The sequence below is a fragment of the Puma concolor genome, chromosome C2 (assembly GCF_028749965.1).
Source record: "Puma concolor isolate L17-30 chromosome C2, mPumCon1.1.hap2, whole genome shotgun sequence".
Classification (NCBI taxonomy): Eukaryota; Metazoa; Chordata; class Mammalia; order Carnivora; family Felidae; genus Puma; species Puma concolor.
In genome coordinates, this window is record NC_141675.1 from 151696458 (window position 1) to 151718475 (window position 22018).

A 22018-nucleotide genomic window follows, 5' to 3' on the forward strand; every position below is an offset into this window, starting at 1 on the left:
TAAGAGGAAGGCTGTTTTGATCCTACTGAATGAATTCTTTAAATTTTTTTTTTAACGTTTGTTTATTTTTGGGACAGAGAGAGACAGAGCATGAATGGGGAGAGGGGCAGAGAGAGAGGGAGACACAGAATCGGAAGCAGGCTCCAGGCTCTGAGCTATCAGCACAGAGCCTGACGCGGGGCTCAAACCCACAGACTGTGAGATCATGACCTGAGCTGAAGTCAGACGCCTAACCGACTGAGCCACCCAGGCGCCCCTCTACTGAATGAATTCTTAACGTACTGGAATGGTATAGCTTGTCAAGTGATATAAATGTCAAGTTGACAGATGTCAAATCCAGTCCCATTGGGGGACGAAGAACGTAAAGTGAGTGTCTTGGAACCAGAGGTTAGCTTCCCATGGTGCCTTTGTTTGCTACCTAATAGTGGGTTTGGTGATGAGTTAATTAGGTATCAGTCCATTACATATTAGAGTCTCAACTCGGGGAGTTACTGGGGCAGAGTCAATTGGATAAGACGACCTTACATTTGATTGCACTACTGTTTCCTAAGGAAGAAGCATCACTTCGTGTCTTCTGAGCAATGAGTTGGGTGTCGTCAGCATGTTGGTGTGACCTTTGTGGGGTCACACCAGCTCCGTAGAGGCTGGGCCGGGGAGAGTCCAGCGTGCCCAGGAGAGCCAGTAGGCTCAGAGCCGGGAGGAGTGGGTACCGGTCTAACCCCTGGGCTGACCCTGCCCTCTGCTTTGCCAGGTCATCCACTGCAGCGGCTACCTGAAGATCAGGCAGTATATGCTGGACGTGTCCCTGTACGACTCGTGCTACCAGATCGTGGGGCTGGTGGCCGTGGGCCAGTCGCTGCCACCCAGTGCCATCACAGAGATCAAGCTGCACAGTAACATGTTCATGTTCAGGGCCAGCCTTGACCTGAAGCTGATCTTCCTGGATTCCAGGTGAGTTTGGCACCTGCTGCTGCTGCAGAATTCCAGAAGATACTGACAGTGGAAACTGGCCTGAACGCTGAGTTGTTAAGCCAAAATGTAACGAGGAAATAAGCCGTACTAAGAAAGGGAGTTAGGGGACGCCTGGGTGGCTTAGTTGGTTAAACGTCCGACTCTTGACTTGGGCTCAGGTCATGATCTCATAGTTCCGTGAGTCTGAGCCCTGTGCTCTGGACCATAAGCCCAGAACCAGTTTGGGATTCTCTCTCTCCCTCTCTGCCCCTCCCCTCCAAAATAAATAAATTAATTAATTAATTAAAAAAAAAAAAGAATGTGAGTTAGAAGGGTATTTAGTGGAACCAAGTCAGGAATTGAAAGAATTGATATCAGCTTTAGTACTTAAAGAGTAGCCAGCTTCTCCAGGTGCTGGGTACTTGTTGTATATTATTTATTTATATTTTCATCATCTCACTGGAGTTGGAGCTGGAAATATGTGCTGTGGACACAAGTTAGCCTTTGTCGAAGGCCTGCGACGTCAGGATTCTGCCTTGTGTGTCCGTCAAGTAGGTGGGACCTTAAGGCAAAGAAAAGATTTTGCAATGAGCTGGTGGGAAGCCATCGGAGCTCTGATGGCCACAGAGCTGAGGCTGAGAGCAGACAGGTGGCCTTTGCCGGGAAAAGCTGTGACTACAAGCTCAGTGGGTGCCCTGTCTGGGCTGGGAGGACACCTCTGGCTGGCAGTGAGGGCGAAGGTACAGTGGCCCCTGAACTGTCTCTCCCAACCGCCCTTCCCCTCCTCCCTGAGAATGTCCACCCATCTGAGGATCTCTTGTCAGAGAGAGAAGGGAGAGCGAATGAGGCAAAAGCACTAACTTGTTGTTTCGCTTGGCCTGCCAAAGCTGGCCACACAGGGGAGGTGTGTGCTGTAGAAGCCGTGGCCTGTCCCCCAGGAGGGCTTGCCGGCTTCACGTGGCCCCAGGCCCTTGGGGCTTCCTCCACCTACCATTTTCTTTTTTTATTTCTTTTTTATTTTTTTTTAATGTTTATTTATTTTTGAGAGAGAGAGAGAGAGAGAGAGCACGAGCGAGGGAGGAACAGAGAGAGAGGGAGACAGAATCTGAAGCAGGCTCCAGGCTCTGACCTGTCAGCACAGAGCCCAGTGCGGGGCTTGAACACACGAGACGTGAGACCACGACCTGAGCGGAAGTCGGGCGCTTAACCGACTGAGCCACCCAGGCATCCCTTCCGCCTACCATTTTCTTATCCGTAAAAAAGTCAGCCTCGCCCTGCCCGCTCGGCTACCCACAGGCTGTTAGGAAAGATGAAATTTGATAATAGATGTGAAGCATTCATAAAAGTAAAGCCTGGAAGCACTTGGGTGGCTCAGTTGGTTAAGCATCCGACTTTGTCTCAAGTCATGATCTCACAGTTTGTGAATTTGAGCCCCGTGTCAGGCTTTGTGCTGATGGGTCGGAGACTGGAGCCTGCTTTAGACTCTGTGTCTGCCTCTCTCTGCCCCTCCCCTGCTTGCACTGACTCTCTCTCTCTCAAAAGTAAATAAACACTAAACAAACAAACAAACAAAAGTAAAAAGCTGATGCACCTAGTCCTTTAGAGTCCTCAGCTGTACAGGAAGGGACAAATGTTCAGAGACCCCACTTTTGCCTTTCGGTGTGTGTGGCCAAGCTGTCTGGGAGAAAGGAGGTATATATGTGTGGGTGTACATGTATATACGTATATACACACATATGTGTAAATATAAATATAAAATTTTGCTAATGTTTATTGATTTTTCCCACCTTTTTATTCTGGTAAAATATACATGACATAAAATTGACCATTTTAACCAGTTAAGGGAGAAAACCAAACATACCTGGTTAGGGGCGGGAGACAAAGACACAAAGTAGCCTAGTTTATCATTAGTGAACCTCAGAGCCCTTCAAAGGTAGAGAAATGACAAGGGTTGGCCTGACAGGCTTGCCATCGTGCTCCCAGAAACTCCAAGCAAAGAGTACCCAAAACTCTTTGCGGAAGGGAGGCCAGCACCTTGGGGCTGGCCGGACTGACAAATGCTGCCCTACTGCATCGAAGACAGAGGCACCTGCCAGCAGAGGGGCCCTGGGCGGGTGGACTGTCTGGGCCCATGGTGGCAGCATGAGAAGGAGTTCTTTCTGGATTCAGGGGCCACTTCTAAAAGTGAACGGAAAGGAATTCTGGCCGTCCGAGCTCATTACTTTAAAAACCTGGGAGGATATGACCAGGTTCCCCCTTATTACCTCTGTCTCCTAGTTTTTCCTTGACGATTCTAGGAAAAGCCTCTGAGGCCTGGTGAATTCTCTAGAAGAGGAAAGAGAGAGGTCTCCCCAGAGGAGACATTTCAGATCTTCTCAAATTGTTTGAAGCACACAGCTTTGAAACACAAAGGACAAATGGAGGGCTTTGCAGAAGAGGGTGTTCGAAGGTAGCTCAGAGGCCAGACTGCTCCTGAAGGAAACAGGAAACTGTTTCTACAGAAGTTCCCTGCTGTTCTCCCAGCTATGTACCTGGAAGCTTCTAACAGATCTCCTGAACTCCTGTCGTGTAGACGTTTAAAGGGCTCAGAGACAAGCTAGAATTCCTCGAACTCACTCTGGTCTCCAGTCTGTTGCAGTTCGGTCTCCGAGGGGCGGCTGGGGGTCAGGGACAGAGGGGCTGGCCCAGGACCGAGAGGGCAGCAGAATGGCCCAGCAGGGTGGGAGATGTCAGCTCCTCCATCCAAAGCCCAGAAGCCACGGCAACGGGTTGGCCTGAAGCCCAGCAGCCCTGAAGTCACAGGGCCCTGGGTGGGGGGCCTGCAGGGGTGGGGGTGGCCACTTGGCCCCCCACCCAGTGTAATCCCAGACACAACTGAACTCAGCATAACCTGAAATTTGGGTCAGAGGGGTTTTGTGGTATTTCACTTTGAAACTGTAGCTGGTGCTTTTGCTAAGGATGGGTGAACCCAGCCATGTTTGGGGTTTGGCAAATCCCTCTGACAGGTCTTCAGACACTGGAGGTTTGGAAAAAACCAGGAGGGCATGCTGCCAGACCCTTCTCTTTCCCTTTAATTTTTAAAGCCAATGTGCGCTTTGATGAGAAACTTAATACATGTGTTTCTGATTCATTTACACGTTCGGGGCTGTTGTTCTGTAACTTTACTTCCAAAGGGTCTGGGAAGCCTCTTTCGTCCCCACACCGTAGAGACGCCTGGTTTTCTTTTTCTTGGGGGGGTGGGGTGGGGAAGCCAGGTCTCAGTTTTCCTGTCACACCGTTAGACTCCGATGGGGCCTGAAGTTCTAGATGGCCCTTAGATAAGTCCCCGAGCCCGGAAAGGCCTGCACAGGTTCCCTTTCCACCGACCTCCAGCCCCATCTCCTTCCCGCCCTGGAGGAACACCATGGAAATGTGTACACCAAATAGTGAGCGGTTCCAGGGAAATATGAGGCTCTCCGAGATTTACGACCCGGAGCCCGCGCAGAACTCGACAGAAAGGGGAGCGCATTATGGAACGAAAGTGAGGTCGAGTTTCCCCGTTGAGTTCGCAACTGACATTTCAGAGACAAGCCAGCAGGACCCCCCGGTCCGGGCCGTCCTCAGGCCCCACCTCTGCCCCCTCGGGACTGACTTCTCACCAGGACCTCCCTTCCTCTGGAAAAGCTTCCTGTCCTTCTGTTTCATCTGTTCTTAAATATCTGTCACCAAGGCTTTTCGGCCTCCTCTTCCAAGGGCATAGTCACTGGGTCGGTTGCCCGGGGCCCCGGGAAGTGACACCACTGCCACGTGCAATTTCCACCTGCGGATGGAGAGATCCAGACGCCACGGATGATGTGGTCTCGGATGCTGGGAGCCACTTTTCCTCAAAGAGCTGATGTGGGAAGTCAGTATTCCTGGGGCCTGATGAGAACAGAGAGGTGGTAATAGCATGAGGGCACCGGGCACGTGTTGCCCTTCTGCCAGCGAACGTTATGATTTACCCCGCAGCCACAGTATTTTCGGGTGTTGTCGTACTAGTTTTTGGACGCTGCACGGGCCTCCGTTGATCGGACGCGTTAATGTCTCCAGTTCTTCTGCAAATGCTCCCGCCCGACCAAAACCTCGTGAGACCGTTGTGCCAGGTAGCAGGGGCCAGTGGGAGATAAAAAGGCTCACACACACAATAGCCAGGACGTGGGAGCAGCCCAAGCGTCCATCGGCGGACGGACAGACAGACAAAACGTCGTATCTACATAAAATAGAACATAATCGAGCCATAGAAACGAATGGCATTCTGTCCCACACCACAACGTGGGTGACCCTTGAAATCAGGATGCCAAGTGAGAGAAGCCAGACACAAAGGGACATATACCAGGTGGTTCCACTCATCCGAGATATCTAGAATCGACAGATTCCTAGAGACAGAGGGAGACGGAGGTTACCTGTTGCGGGGGGGGGGGGGGGGGGGCAATGGTGAGTTCTGAAGAACATCGTGGTTGTAGTTATTGCCACTACGTGTAGACATAAAAATGGTCAAAGTGGCAAAGGTTGTGTAATGCATATTTTTCCACAATAATAATTTTTTAAAAAAATTTAAATGTTTATTTTTGAGAGAGACAGACAAAGTGTGAGTGGGGGAGGGACAGAGAGAGAGGGAGACACAGAATCGGAAGCAGGCTCCAGGCTCCGAGCTGTCAGCACAGAGCCCGACGTGGGGCTCGAACCCACGAACCGTGAGATTGTGACCTGAGCCGAAGTCGGACGCTCCACCGACTGAGCCACCCAGGCACCCCCACGATAATAATTTTAAAAAAGGTTCCCACTGGACTGTCACCCAGAAGCCACTGGAAAGTAGTTCTTTCTCCCATCAGAGTTCACTCTTAAGTGCCCCCAGACAAGCTTCACCCTGAAAAAGGAAAACATTTGAAGCCACCCCAAACGTTCTTCTAGCCAGCAGTTTCAGAAGAACATTCCTGCCCATGAATAGTGCTACATCCTGCACTGGGCTAGCGTTCAAAGCCTTTCTCCTTGTAAAAAAAGATCATTCTCGGTTTCCAAAACCAACATCACCCCCACCCTGAGCCTTTTAGCACTTGATTAGTTGGCAAAACCAATATTAGTTTAAATGAAAGGCAACCTACAGAACAGGGTAACACACGGAGCCACTGTCCTCCCCCAGGGTGACCGAGCTGACCGGGTATGAGCCGCAGGACCTGATCGAGAAGACCCTCTACCATCACGTGCACGGCTGTGACGTGTTCCACCTCCGCTACGCGCACCACCTCCGTGAGTACCTCGCTCACCGCCCGGGGCTGGGGGCCGGGGCTGGCCAGGAAGGGGGTGGCCAGAAGCGGGGCGGGAAGGCCACCCTTGTTTGGTACAATAGTCCTCCGTTGTGCACACATGAATTCTAAACCTCAGACTGACCCCATCCACCCCTCCGTTTAGCACAGCTACTGGTCAGTTCTCAAGCATCCAGCTTACCTTCCAGTGAAACTCTGGCAGGTGTGGGATGGTGCACAAGTTGCTGATTCGAGATGGTGGATGTATTTGGAACCTAGATTTCTCTAGGACATCTGGACACGTTTACACAAAGCGCAACAGCAGAAGCACCAACACGTACAGAGCCCTTGCTCCTGTGGGGCACCGGCTTAGGTGATTAAAGATGTTACTAACCCAGTGAAGGAGATTCTCCTGTTCATGATCCTCCTATTCCTACTGAGGATGCTGAGGTTCAGAGAGGTTAAGCCACTTGCCTGAGGTCACACAGTGAGAGGCTGGAGAGTCTGGAGCCAAAGCAGCCAGGACCCGGCCCCTGACCACTGTCCACCACCTGGCTGGGAGGCTCAGGGGAGACCACGGGTTCCCAGGATGGGAGAAGTCAGCATGGAAAGAATGAACAATCAGTATTCGATTGGCCAGTGCAGAAGGTTTGGTGAACATCTGGACGGGGAGGGGGGGTGGGGCTCTAGTCACTGAAATGTTCAAAGAAGTGACACTTTTCTTCTAGAATCCAAATCAAGGCAGCAAATAACTGACACGGGGCGGGATACCTCACATCCAGCCCTCCATGCCTGGACCCAGGGGTGCTTGCTAATGGGGTGCAGATGGCCGGAGCAGCCAGCTCTGCAGGGCCCTCTGGGTGGAGAGGGCAGGTGATTGCTCCGAAAACCCCAGCCCCGGGGGTCCCCCGCCCATTTCCGTGGAGGCAGGAGCATGGCAGGAGCCCCGATATCCAGCAAGGGAGCTGGAAGCAAGCCCCCAAATTCCCTGCAGGAAGGGATCCTCTTCCAAGTGGGGCTCCATTGGGAGGAATTAGGCCTCTAAGCACAGAGAATGAAAACTTATGGAATTGAAAGTCTTCGTTTTAAATCCCATTTCCTGTCTCTCTCTCGAACTACCTGGCTAACAGAAGAGCAGGGATTTCCGCCCTGCCACCACCTGGGAGAAATAAATACAGTTTGTGTTTGGGAAGTGTAACGAAGGCCACAGCGATGACCAGCACAGGGCTCCTGTGTCCCCAACAAAGAACGGAAGCTTTTCACGTATCCATTGTTTTTGTGGTTTTTTTTTAACTTTATTTTGTACTTATTTTGAGAGATAGAGAGCAAGCGGGGGAGGGGCAGAGAGAGAGGGGGAGAGAGAGAGAATCCCAAGCAGGCTCCACACTGTCAGCGCAGAGCCCTATGTGTGGCTCGAACCCACAAACCGAGAGTTCGTGACCTGAGCCAAAGTCAAGAGTTGGATACTTAATGGACTGAGCCACCCAGGTGCCCCTCACGTATCCAGTTCAGGGCGCGGGGTGTGTCCATTTCCCAGATGAGCGGTGACCCTCACGGGTGGAGACCTGTGGGCGGGCAGCAGCTGAGTCAGACAGGACCAGAGCCCGGGTTTGTTCGGCTCTCAGGCCTTGAGCGGTTCCCACCACATGATGGCTCTGAGCCTTGGAGGCACGGCCCGTCTTCCCTTCATCAGGAGCCCTGATCTTCCCCGAGCTCACCCGGCCTGCAGAGGGAGTTTATCTGAGAGGTCCACTGCAATTTGCATGATAAATTTGCCTCAGCTCACCTGGAATTTAGCATTTCCAGACATTCCAGTTATCCAAGAGAACCCTGAAAGGGAAGGCATACACAGGCTTCCCAGAGACACACAGAAAAGGCAGAAGCATTTAGAAACCAGAGGAAGCACGTGTTTTTGTTTTTGTTTTTTCAAATGGGCTCGAATTAGTAAATCAAAGAAAATAAAAAATAGCAATATTGACAACGATTGCTATGGTGTGGTGACCTTAACTATGGTGGAGAAACCACCCCAGGGGCAGGAGGCAGAGAGCATATCCCAGCCAGGTTGGAGGTGATGGGGGGGGGGTGGCCTTGGGATCCACCATGAGCCTTGCATCTGTCCCTGACTCACTTCTGTCAACTTTTCCAGATGTAAACTAGAGGAGAGCTGACGGAGAGGTAGCGGAGGCCCTTGCCCACAGATGGGGTGGGAATTAGTCTTCTAGAGCTCGCACCTTGGCTCCAGGATTAGAACCTCACTTGGGTGTCCCTCTCAGGGAAGCCATGACATTAACCTGGACATGACTTTCCCCTCCAAAGCTGGGTCTTTCAGATGAAGAAAGGGGCGATATTCAACAAAACAGAGCATGATTTTTGGAAGCAGAGTCTTTATTGGTGCGGAGCTGGGGAAGTTTTGAAATCTCTCTGTTGTGTGGTCCCTGGGGCTTCATCTCCTTTCCAGGCACAGAACTGGGGCCAGAGGGGCCAAATCCAGAAGCCGACCTCAAGCCTGGGGTTCAAGTACAGTAGTTTGTTGGGACAGTGACTGAAACACGGGTTGGGGAGAGAGAAACATAAGCCATGGAAGGGAAGGAGCCACAAGACGGGCTTGTCTGACTGGGACTCAGTCAAGGGGAGTGAGCTGAGGTATTTAGACTCCTGCTCCTGCCTGTCATGAGCTGAAGGCTGCTCTTAGGGGTGTTAATCTCCCTGTCCCCCCTCATCTGTTAGAGTGAGCTCTGCCAAAGAAAGGCCTCAGGAGGGAGATGGGGCCATCAGAAGTTCCTGGGTGCACTCCATGGTGAGGGGAGGGACGTGAGGAGACATCAGCCAGAGCGAAGGTCGACCTCTTTACCGTGTCTCCTCAGCCTCCTCCCCTCATTGGTCTCCAGGCTTTGTGAAGAGTTCTCCATCCAGCCATCCCTCCATAAGGTGCTCCTCACCCCCCAGCCCAGCCTAGTTGGTCATCTTGTCCTTGCTTTGCACACCTTAGTCACCTTTCTCTTGTGGGGTGGGGGGGCTTTTTTTTTTTTTTAAGATTTTATTTTTAAGTCATCTCCACACCCAATGTAGGACTTGAACTCACCACCCTGAGATCAAGAGTTGCACTCTCCACCAACTGAGCCAGCAGGCGCCCCTCTGGGGGGACCCTGTTGCCCTCACTGCTCAGGGTCCCTGTTGGTCCATTGGAGTGTCCTCTATCCCCAAACTCCTGCCCCATGGGCCGCGGGGGGGGGGGGGTCAGGGAGCTAAGCACCGCCCCCCTTTCCAGTTCTATTTTGTTTTCACTACCGCCATGATGTCAGCTGCTGCCACATCTCTTCCAGGAGGGTGTGTCCAGCTCCTTCCAGCCCAACCCAAGGGCCCTAGGTTCTTATTTCTGGACAATGCTTTCACCTCATGCTGTTCACATTCTTATGGGGTCTATATTGATCTGCTCAGGCCACTGTAACAAAATAACACAGGCTGAGGGGCCTAAACTACAGAAACTTGTTTCCTAACAGCTCTGGAGGCTGAAATCTGAAGTCAAGTTATCAGCAGGACCGCTTTCTCCTGAGGCCTCTGCCTCTGTAGGTGGGCATCTCCTTCCTGTGTCCTCACGTGTGTGAGGCCCTCTGTGTGTGTCTGCCTTCTCATCTCTTTCTATGACAGGGACACCAGCCATATTGGATTAGGGTCCCCCTCTTACTCCATTTTCTTTTAATTACCTCTTTAAAGACCCCATCTCCAAATGCAGGGACATTCTGAGGTCCTGAGGGTCGGGGCTTCAACAATCTGGGTGGAACACAGGTCAGCCCATGACAGGGACTTTCTTTAATAGCTCTGTGTCCTTACCCAGGTAGTAGGCCCAGCTGGGCAGGCTGGCTTGGGGAGGGCAGGTGGGAGGTCTGTGAAGGCAGGATGCGTCATTTGGAAATGTGGCTTTTCGGTCCTGTCTCCTGGTGCTTCAGTAACGCAGGGCTCAGGAACCTAGCCCAAACCTCCCGCCCTCCTGCCCTCCCGCCCTCCCGCCCTCCCGCCCGGGATCCCAACCTGGATCCCAGATCCGCACGGTGGCCCCTGCCAAGCTGGGGGCTCAAGTCCTTCAATTCAGTCACCGCTGGAGCTGGCCTAGTGGCTGTCCCAGGAGCACAGGCATGCAGGGTGGCCTCTCCCACTTCCTCCCCATCCCCCACAGCTGCACATGGTTGGAGGGGGCCAGGGGCCACGGTGACCCTCGGGATTCCAAGACCACGGGTCGGGGGGCGGGCGGCTGGCCTCCTCTTCCAGGGAGACATACAGACGCATCTTCCTTCGCAGTTGATGAGGTCACTGAGTGCAAGAAACATCTACCAATACCCAGGGAGGTCACTGTCCGATTCTCCAAGGCCAGATTTTCTCCACACCAGCGTCCAAACCCCAGGACTCCCTGGAGATGGGGCGAAGGGCTCTGCCAGCAGCAGAGTTGGACATCAGGCGGTGGTGGCTCTGGATGACCACAGTCAGCCAAATGGTTTTCACACATTGTTCAAAATATTATCTTAACCCAGTGCAAGGATCCACAGGGTCCAAAGAAAGCATAGCCCCTAAAGAAAGAGAATTCAACACCTTCCAGAAAGTCAGCTTCATGAGGAGAAGCAGGGCTGCGCAGGGCAGTCTTTGGGGAGCATGGGCTTCCAAGGGGTCAGCAAGACAGGGACTGGCATGGCCCGGACACCTCGTGTCACTGTGGGCCTAGGCCTTCCCAGATGAGCCGTGCGAGTCAGACCGTGCCAGGGCTTTCCCTGGAAGCTTCTGTAGAGAAAATGAATGTGGATCCTCTAGGGAGCATATTTGAGCCCCCCTCCAACCCCGTGCCCTGCCCACTGTCCTGTGGTGGCCGAGGGAAGGCCCCCACAGCTCAGCTAAGTGTGGGCCCTGGTGCAGGCGTGACAGTCATGTGGCCTCAGGGAAATGCGGGCCCTGAGCTAGGGTCTGCCCTTGCTGTCTCTCCCTCCTGACTTTGTCAGGTGTTTGGGTGACTTTTTCTTGCATGGAGGGAGCCAGTAGAGATCTGTATTCTCTTGACCTGCAGGTCCTGGGGGTGGGGAGGGGTGATGCACAGTTGGGAAGGGATTGATATCGCTGAACTTGAAGATCCGTTGAGGGACACCAGGCAGATTTCTGGAAGACACAACAGTTTGGAAGAACCATGATGTCCAAGATGGTGGAGAATTGCACCCAGCTCCCCACCTGGGGCCCCTGGACAAAGTGGGCCAAGTCCAGATCACAGAGAGTGCAGGCCAAGTCCAACTGTCATAACGCTTTCAATGTCACGCAAAGGCTTCTAAGCCTGAATATGTGGTCTACAGAGTTCAAGGAATAACTGTCATAACAAAATTCCAGGACACCTGGCAGACACCCATAGAGAACACACCCTAAATGGCGCACAGGGGGCACCTGGGTGGCTCAGTTGGTTAAGCATCGGGTTTTTGATCTCAGCTCAGGTCACGATCTTGAGGTTCGTGGGTTCGAGCCCTGCATCTGGCTCCACACTGACGGTGCAGAGCCTGCTTGGGATTCTGTCTCTCCCTCTCTCTCTGCCCCTCCCCCCATTCGTTCTCTCTGGCTTTCTCCCTCAAAATAAGTAAATAAACTTAAAAAAAATTTAAGGGCACCTGGGTGGCTCAGTCAGTTAAGCGTCCGGCTCTTGGGTCCGGCTCAGGTCATGATCTCACGGTTCGTGAGTTCGAGCCCCGCATCAGGCTCTGTGCTGATAGTGCAGAGCCTGCTTGGGATTCTCTCTCTCTCTCTTTCTCTGCAACTCCCCCGTTCGTTCCCTCTGCCTCTGTCTCTCAAAATAAATAAACTTAAAACAAATGAAGTGGCACACGAGAGTCACAAACTCAAATGCTTATGGGGCCAGGCATGTAGCATGAATGTGTGAAAGGGCATCTGTAGGGCAGTAGGGAATGGCTAACACGTGACCATCCAGAGGCATTCCCAGTAAAACAGCACTGAGCCACCAACAGAACCCACCCGTGAGCTTACACAGTCCATGGGACACTGGTGCGCAACCACTCTGTGGCATCGCTGTGGAACAGGGCACAAAGGTCTCGAAACGGAAGACAAACTTGCAAGTCTCCCACCCACTGTGGCAATTTCATGTCAGGGGGGCGCCAGCCTCTGCTGCTGGCCTTGCCTCTGGACTGGAAACGGGTGATCGCGTTTAATTCATGCTCAGATCCCTTTAGATGCTCTCTTGCAAGCAGGGTCTGGAGGCAGAGGAGGTGTTGGCTTGCAGGTGGAGGTGTGGGGAAGCCTACACCTTGAGGGGGAGCCAGGAGCAAGGGAGCGGTAAATCATGGGAGAAAGCACTGCGTGAGCTCCACGTTGTCCTGACCCGGAAGCAGTTGTGAACATAGAGGTGTGGGCTGGACCTTCTCGGTGTTGCCAGACGGGTCAAGCTCTGCCCATCATCCGTGGTCAAGGTCACTTTGGACACATCCCACAAGGTGGCCCTTGTGAGCGTTCTTCCTTAAAGTGCTTCTCTCTTCGCGGTGCGTTCCGTGTCGTTCTGCCAGCCAGACGTGCAGACTCCCTAGAGGAGCGCACGGCTTTCCATCAGTGTCACCCACTGCAGGTCCGAGCTGGCAGAGGGGACATAGCAGGAGGAGGGGGATCAACCTCACCAGTGTTTCTGTGGAGGGTGGTTTTGTCTCCTGGCGCTGCTCTAACGAAATACTACAAACTGGGAGGCTTAAAACAGCGGAAATGTACTCTCCCAGGGTTCTGGAGACCGGAAGTCCGAAGTGAAGGGGTCAGCAGGGCCGAGCTTCCTCAGAAAGCTCTGAGGAGGATCCTTCCTGCCTCTGCCAGCTTCTGCTGGAGTCCTTGGCTTGCAGTCCCAGCTCACCAGTCTCTGCCTCCACTTGCCCTCCTGTGCGTGTGTGTGTCTCCTCTTTGGTCTCTTATGGGGGGGGTCGTTGGAGGCAGGGCCCACCCTGTTCCAGCATGATCTCATCTGTCTTGAGATCCTTGACTTAATTACACCTGCAGAGATCCCTTTTCCCAAATACGGTCACATTCACCGGTTTCAGGGGCCAGGACGTGGAACACATCGTTTGGGGGAACCCCATTCAATCACCATAGGGATTTTTGGCCTCTGACATCATCAGCTCTTACAATTCAAAACGGAAATAGAAATTATGCTCCAGGCCAAGGTTCCCTTGCCTCCCAGAGGAACCAGGCAGGCCACCTACTTTTCTGGGTAGCAGATTCACGGAACTAGAATTTCCACCCCAAAGCGGCCTCGGCAAACCGTGACCGCTGGCTTCCCTCTCAGCATGGGACACCCTGATCTCAGAACCATCTGAGGCCCCGATGCTGGAGGTGCTGTGGCCCCAAGTGCTAGGAGCAGGGCCTCTGTTCCCAGAGCTTACAGCTTACGGGCCATCTCCAGCCTGCCTGGCCCCCCACTGCCAAGCAGAGCCTTACTTTATAGCCCCCCCCCCCGCTCTCCTCCTCCCCCCACCCTCCACGGGATCATTTCAGGCAGCTAATTAAGACCAACAGATTGGAGGGGGAGCTAGACCGAAGCAAGGCATGTTGTGACTAAGCGTCTAGGATTTCAGCTTGGATTGATAATGTGGACTATCACCATGGGTCATAGAGAAGCAAAAAACAATTCTATGCCCGCGTTTGTTTGTTTGGTCTCTGTATCTAAGCCGCATCAGAGCTGCCCTTGGCATCCTAATATAAAATATTTGGGATAAACTGACTTTATTGTATCCAGTTTAGATGATTATGGGTAGGTTTTAGGAATGTTGTAAGAAATAAGGAAAGCATGAAATCCAAGAGAGGGAAAAGGAAAAATACACCATCTTGCTGCCAGGGGCGTGACGGGTACCGCGAGGGACGGATTTCAGAGTGGAGGGGCTGAGCAAGTACTTCTGTTGAAGGAATGACCTCTGGGGACGTCCACATATGGGGCCCCAGGTGGGTCCCACAGCATGTCTTTTGGGGCCAAAAGCAAATTGGCCAAGTCTCCGCTGACCTTCCTTGTACCTCTCCTTGCACATTGAGCTACAGAGAACCTTCTGGAGACTCGTGCCCCTTCCTCCCAGAGGGATCACTCTGAGACAAGGGAGTCAGAACACCCGGGCTGGGGGCCCCGGCTAGGCCCTCAAGATTTGCTGGCCCCACTTCCTGGTGGTGCCTACTTCCCACAGCTGTAGGGGGTGTGAAGTGAGGGGTTCAGACATGAGCGGGCACCCGAAACCATGGATTTTGCTGTTAAAAAAGCAAAGCCCAAGAAGAGAAACATTGTAAAGATAGCTCTTTCCTATTATCTGTCTGTGCTCTCCAGCACGGACTCTGGCCCCTGCCCCGTGCGTCCACGGAGGTGCACATGCTAAACCCGGGAAGAAGAGAGCCTGTGTCTACACTGTTCCCGGGAGCCCCGCCCCTCGTCCCAGGGGTGGAGGGGGGGGGTGGCGGTCACGCACCGAAGGGGTGGGGGGCCTGATCCGTGTTGTATTTCCACTTCCCTGACCCCACACAAACTACCTGCCTGTGGAAAAAACAATTTTTTCATTAAAAAAAATTTTTTGTTTAGATGTTTTTATTTATTTTTGAGAGAGAGACAGACAGAGCATGAGTAGGGGAGGGGCAGAGAGAGAGAGGGAGACACAGAATCTGAAGCAGGCTCCAGGCTCTGTGCAGAGCCTGATGCGGGACTCGAACCCACAAACCACAAGATCATGACCTGAGAAGTTGGACGGTCAACTGTCTGAGCCACCGAGGCGCCCCAATACTTTTTTCACTTTTATTATAAAGCCGATACCTCCTTAGTGTTGGAAGTGTAGAAAATCAAGAAAAGTGGAACAGGAGAAAATGAAAATTACCTGTAATTTGACCAGATAATGAGAGTTGATATGTATTGAGTCTTTGCTGTGTGACTGCCACCACTAGTCTAAAGCTTCCCATAGATGATCTAATCCTCACTGTGACCATGCGAGGTAGGGAGTATGATTATGCTCTTGTTCCAAACAGGGAAACCGAGTCACCGGGGCTTTGTAACGTGTCCGAGATCGCAGTTAGTTGGGGTGTATATGTGAGTGTGCATGTACTTTTTCTTACCTGTACTCTATGCTCTTCTGAATCTTGTCTCTTTTTTTAATGAGTTATAACTGACATATAACACTATATTAGTTTCAGATGTACAACGTAGTGATTTGATACTTGTACACGTTCCTCCATGATCAGCACAATAAATCTAGTTACAATATATAGTTATACATTTTTTTTCTTGTCTTGAGAGCTTTGAAGAGCTAATTCCTTTAGCAACTTTCAATACACAACACGGTGTTATTAACTGAAGTCTCCGATGCTGGAAGTTTGTACCTCTTGACCATCTCCTTCACCCGTTTCTCCCACCTGCCCTCCGTCACCTTTGGCAACCACTGATCAGTTCTCTGTATCTATGATTTTTTTTTAATTAGATTGCACATGTAAGTGAGGTGCCAGGGTATTTGTCTTCGTCTGACTTACTTTACTTACCATAATACCCTCGAGGTCCACCTGTGTCGTAGCAGATGGCAAGATTTCCTTCTTTTTTATGGCCAAACAATATTCCTTTGTGAGTGTGTGTACGTACGTATACCACGATTTCTTTATCCATTCATCCATGGGTGGACACTTAGAGTGGTTCCATTTCTTGGCTATTGTAAATAATGCTGCAGTGAACATGGGGCACAGGGGTCTTTCCGAGTTAGTGTTTTTGTTTCCTTCAGAGAAATACCCAGAAGTGGTATTTCTGGAGCATATGGTAGTTCTATTTTAAATTTTTTGAGGAACCTCCTCACTGTTTCCATGGTGGCTGCACCAATGTACCTTCCTAGTCATAGTACACATGGGTTCCCTTTTCCCCACATCCTTGCCAACACTTGTTATTTCTTGTCTTCTTGATAATAGTTATTCTGACAGGTGTGAGGTGAAACCTCATGTGATTTTGATCTGCATTTCCCTGATGATAAGTGATGCAGTGAACTTTTTCATGTACCTGTTGGCCGTCTGTATGTTATGTCTTCTTTGGGAAAATGTCGATTCAGACCTTCTGCCCATTTTGTAGTTGGACTATTTTATTTACTTGTTTGTTTGTTTGTTTATTGCTACTGAGTTGTATGTGTTCTTCGTATATGTTGGATGTTAACCCCGTATCAGGTACGTAATTTGCAAATACTGTCTCCCATTCGGTAGGTTGTCTTTTCATGTTGTTGGTGGTTTCCTTTGCTGTGCAGAAGCTTTTTAGTTTGATGTAATGCTACTTGTTATTTTTGCTTTTGATCTTTTAAGGATTATTTTGTGGTTCCATACAAATTTTAGGATCGTTTGGTCTATTTCTGTGAAGGATGATACTGGAATGTTGATGGGTATTGCATTAAATCTGTAGATGCCTCTGGGTAGTATGGACACTTTATATTAATTCTTCCCCTCCATGAACATGGAGTGTCTGTCTTTGCATTAATATGTGTCTCCTTCAGTTTCTTTCATTGATGTCTTATAGTTTTTAGTGTCTTGTCTTTCACCTCCTTGGTTAAATTTATTCTTAGCTATTTCATTATTTTTGATGCAATTGTAAATGGGATTGTTTTCCTAATTTCTCTTTCTGATAGTTCATTAGGAATGTGTAGAAACTCAGCAGATTCTTGTGTACTTATCTTGTATTCTTGACCCTTACAGAATTCTCTTATTCTAAGAGTCTTCTGATGGAGTCTTTAGGGTTTTCTATCTATAATATGCCATCTGAAAATAATGACAGTTTTACCTCTTCCTTTCCAATGTGGTTGTCTTTGATTTCTTTTTCTTGCTTAAGTGTTCTGGCTAGGACTTCTGATTCTGTGTCACATAAAAGTGGCAAACGTGGGCATCCTTGACTTGTTCCTGACCTTAGAGGAAAAGCTTTCAGCTTTCTCCTGTTGAGTATGTTAGCTGTGGACTTGTCATGGATGGCCTTTATTATGTTGAAGTGCATCCCTTCAATATGCACTTTGTTGAGAGTTTTTATCATAGATGGCTATTGAATTTTGTCGAATGATTTTTCTTTATCCATTTTCATTGTTCACTTTGTTCATGTGGTGTATCCTATTGATTGATTTGTAGATGTTGAACCATCGTTGCATCCCAGGAATAGATCCCATTTGATCACACCGCATGATCCCTTTAATGTATTGTTAAATTCAATCTGTTACTATTTTGTTAAGGATTTTTACATCTACGCTCATCAGAGATATTAACCTGTAATTTTCCTTTTCTTGCAGTGTCCTTGTCTGGTTTTGGTATCAAGGTCATGCTGACCTCATACATGTGTTTGGAAGTGTTCTTTCCTCTTCTGATTTTCCAAAGAGTTTGAAAAGGATTGGTATTAATTCTTATTTAAATGTGTGGTGGAATTCACCAGTGAAGGAAGCCATCTGGTCCCGGACTTCTGTTTATTGTGAGGTTTTTGATGACTCCTTACCAGTTATTAGTCTGTTCAGATTTTCTATTTCTCCATCACTCAGTCTTCATAGGTTGTATATTTCTAGCAAAGTATCTGTTTTCTTGTAAGTTGCTCAATTTGTTGGCATATAATTGTTTTTCTTAAAGTGTGCTACAATTATTTCCAAATTTTTATTTAAATTCTAGTTAACATACTATGATTGTTCATAGTAGTCTGTTATTATCTCTGTATTTCTGTGATATTGAATCCTGTCTTTTTTTCTCATTTAACATTATATCATACACGTTCTCCATAATATTTCAAATTCTTATTAATCATTATTTCAATAGCGGCATAGTATTCCAAAGTTTATTTCATCTTCCCTAATTCATGGGCAATGAAGCGTCCCCTTCCTTTTCCCCCTGAATTATAAGCAGGACTGCTTGTAATAGGATCAATGATTGGAAGTGAAGCCACTGTGTCAGTGGATGTGAACTGTCAAACTGCTTTCCAGGACGGTACGAGTCCATGCTTCTATCAGCACGTGACAATGCCTGTCCCCATAGATCAGCTGACATCATTGTTGTCATTTTATTTCCCTTGAGATACAATTCATATAATATAAAACTGACCATCTTAACAGTTTTCAGAGGTTCTTAGTATATTTATAATGTCATGCAACTATTACCTTTACTGAGTCCCAGAACATTTTCTTCACCCCCAGAAGAACCCTGGTACCCATCAGCGGTCACTCCTGGCTCCCCTCATCCCCCAGCTCCTGTCAACCACTAATCTGCCTTTGGTTTTTATGGATGTGCCTATTCTGGACATTTCACATAAATGGAACCATGCAATATTTGTTTCTTTTTTACTGTCTGCTGATTTAATGGATGGGATCTAGCTCTGAGTTAAGCAAATACATTGAACATTTGATCATCATTTATATTTAATCTTTGGTGAATTGTTTGTTCCAGTCCTTTCCTCATATTACTTCTAGGTCTTAATGTTTTTATCGATGTGGATGAACTCTTTACATATTAAGGCTAACTACTCCTCGACTATCATTTTTGCAGTAATTTTTCTTCTGCACCAGAATATTTTGCTGCAGGTGTTAAAGTGGATGATAAAGAGGCACTCTTAATGTGGAAAGAAGTCACAGAAGGCCATGGAGAGCCTCGGGAGGGTTTGGGCAGACAGCGCGGGGGCTCTGCCTAGTGGCATAAGATGGGGGCTGAATTTCTGTGTCTGTGAGCCTCCAAGGGGTTCCTTCAGTGCCAGCTAGTGCAGTCACAGAATTTGGCCACCTCCCCAAACCCCTGCTCAGGTGGCTGTTAGTAGGGCCCTGGGGCCAGCCCTGATTTGAGAAACAGGAATGCCCTGTAGCCATGACCTGGGCATCAAGGGATGCCTTTTAGATTTGTGCTGGCCTTCCCCTCCTTGGAGAAGGATAACTGGGCCTTTCTCTTCTCTCCTGCCCACCCAGTGCTTCTGGCACTTTCCTTTCTCGCCAGCCTGTGCCCTCCAGGCCCTGAGGGAAATTAGTACAGAGGCTTTGGAAGTGAGTATGGCTCAGCAGTCTGGAGTTTGCACCCATGCGTAGAAGATGGGCCCAGAGGCCCAGTTTTCAGAAACTAAATAGCCAAGCAGAGGTCCTTCCTACATGAGCAACAGTAGGAAATTAATAGGCCTGATGAAAAGTGGGGCTGATGGGAAGAAAATATAGATGGCAACAGAGTAGCAAACAGTCTCAAGGTGAATACACACATGTTCTGGAGAGTAGTAAATACTAACAACAATTTGAAGCTTGGTTGAATGTACTTATTATTTTGTTTAAACAACTACATCACTCCCTGCTTCTGCTGCCGCCACCTATCGAGGGTGTGGGGATTAAGGGTTTGAGGGATTATCACATCATCGTGGCATTTTGGAAACTGAAAAGCCAAACCAATTTTATCACTCTGCCAGATGCAAATGTTTTATGGGGACTAATTGTTTCTCCCAGTGAAATCAATGACTATTAAATTTGAGTTCTCAACAGGGGAGGGGAGAGAACGCGCCTTGGACCTCTTGAAATTATAGGCAAAAAATCTTGCGTGTGTGCGTGCGTTTGTGCGTGTGCGCACCCAAGCATGCACCTTCCTGTAGAGAAAGCCCATCTCTTTGTCGAGTTCCCAAAGGTGTCCTTGACCCCAGAAAGGTCCAGAACTGGGGCTGAGGTCATCGGTGGGGGCAGAGCCCCCCAAGCAGAGCCTGCTAATTGTCCCTCGGGATTCATGTCACCTTGTGTTTGCAGTGCTGGTGAAGGGCCAGGTCACCACCAAGTACTATCGGCTGCTGTCCAAGCTGGGCGGCTGGGTGTGGGTGCAGAGTTACGCCACCGTCGTGCACAACAGCCGCTCGTCCCGGCCGCACTGCATCGTGAGTGTCAATTATGTCCTCACGTAAGTCCGACGTATTTGTTTCCTTGCTCTCTCCTCTCCCCTGCCCCTCATCAGCCCGCTGTCACAAGCCGCAAGCCCTGTCTCTGTCTCTCTCTCTCTCTCTCCGAAACTGTTCATTTGTCTCCTGTTTTGTTTATATTTGAACAATCTGGTGGTTCGGGAAGGTCCAAACTATTTCTGAACTCGGCACCGAGGGCCAGGTGCTGGGCTGCGGTGGGAATTACCACGAAGGGAGCCCTGCCCCAGGCACAGCTGAAGATCAGATCCGAGAGACCAGCTGAGGGGCGCCGGGGTGGGGGGAAGGTGGGAGATGCCCCCCATCTTGCACAGGAGGGACAGGAGACGCGTCCAGATCAGGAATAGGAACTTAGCTCCTTGTGCCCACAAACATCAGGGCCGTCTTGCGTGCTCCCACCATCTGGGACGGGGATCTCTCACATTTCCCCCGTATTTCTATATAGCCTGTTGCAAATGATGATGAATGTTTGGTCTCTTTAAAATCTCAGGAGGCCAAGTTCAGTTGCAAATTCTTTTAGGACCATTAGACACACAACAGGACATAAGTCTCCCTGGGACCGTATATTACTGTGGACCCACGGTGGCTACTGTATGTTAAGTCACCTGCACCCAGCTCTGTCCCTGAACTTGACACCTTTGCTGTACCCCAGCCCCACCTTGAACAAGGTCCTCCTGTGTGTTCAAGGATTTGAACTCACTCCTGGATTTAGGCTCTCACTCCTTTCATAGAATGACTGCCCGGTCCCTGGTTTCTTGGGTTTTGTTTTATTATTATTTTTTTAGGAGTGTGATTTTGGCAAAACTGCAGGGAAGAGAGCATTTTAGCCCCCTAATGACTCTTCCTGAGCAGACAAGCGTGGGCTGGTACTTTAGGCGACTTCCCCTCCCACGAACACAACTGTGCCAAGCCGGCTCTTTAGGCCGAAATGGGCGCCTGATGTGGAGAGAGGCAAGGCTGGCAGCCAGGCTCCTGGACCCTTGAAAGTCCCCCACTCGCGCCTCCCTGGGTGCTAAATGGAGAAACAGCCGGGCCACAGACACTCAAGGCGATGAGTACTGCTCCTGCCCTTGCTTTGGCCCTGACACGCTTCCTGGTGGCCCATGGTGTCCCTGGGGGACCTTTGGGACCTACAGGACTGGAGACAGCTACCTCCAAATCTTCTGGCTGGATAATGCTGACCTCTCTCGGCACTGCCCAGGGCTGCAGGGGGCCTTTGGCGATGAAGGTGGGCGCCCTTTGCTCAAGTCCCGGGCCCTGCAACCTCAGTGGACCGATTCGCTGGAGCTTGGGGAACGAACTTGCGGGTTGGGGGCGGGAGGTTGGGGGAGGGGCAGGGAAGCCGCTCTGCCCCCCTGGCGGCCCACTGGACGTGACTTGTCCTGCTCTTGCTTCTCAGGGATATCGAATACAAGGAACTGCAGCTGTCCCTGGACCAGGTGTCCACATCCAAGTCCCAGGACTCCTGGAGGACCGCCTTGTCTACCTCACAAGAAACTAGGAAATTAGCGAAACCCAAAAATACAAAGATGAAGACGAAGCTGAGAACGAACCCGTACCCGCCACAGGTAACACACACCCCCTGCTGGGGGCTCAGGACACCCAGCCTGTTAAGGAACAATGAGCCTCAGTGCATAGCGGGTCTCGGGTCTCGGGCCTGGAAGTTTCCCCGCGGAGTGCAGCAGAGGCCCTGGGGGGATGTCCTGCGCACACAGTAGAGACACGGCCTGAGGCACACGGAGCTAACATCTGGGAAGGCTCAGCAGGGCTGGAAAAAGAAGGCTAAATTGGGAAGGCACATCAGCTTGCTGGAATCCGCCTTCGTGCGCAGCGTGTTTCCATAGCATTTTTTAAAACGAAAACCTTTTTTTGTTTTAATACTTTGTAACCTCTCAGAAAGTGGCTGCATGTA

General features: G+C 50.2%; 1 protein-coding gene across 1 annotated transcript in view; it reads left to right on the top strand.

Moving 5' to 3' along the window:
- Positions 1 to 22018, top strand: part of SIM2 (SIM bHLH transcription factor 2) — a 55996-nt gene that overhangs the window by 27572 nt on the left and 6406 nt on the right. Inside the window, exons 6-9 of the mRNA XM_086675954.1 lie at positions 752 to 951; positions 6110 to 6216; positions 19943 to 20090; positions 21506 to 21674. Of these exons, the coding sequence (XP_086532080.1) occupies positions 752 to 951; positions 6110 to 6216; positions 19943 to 20090; positions 21506 to 21674 (624 nt within the window). The remainder of the gene's footprint in view (positions 1 to 751; positions 952 to 6109; positions 6217 to 19942; positions 20091 to 21505; positions 21675 to 22018) is intronic.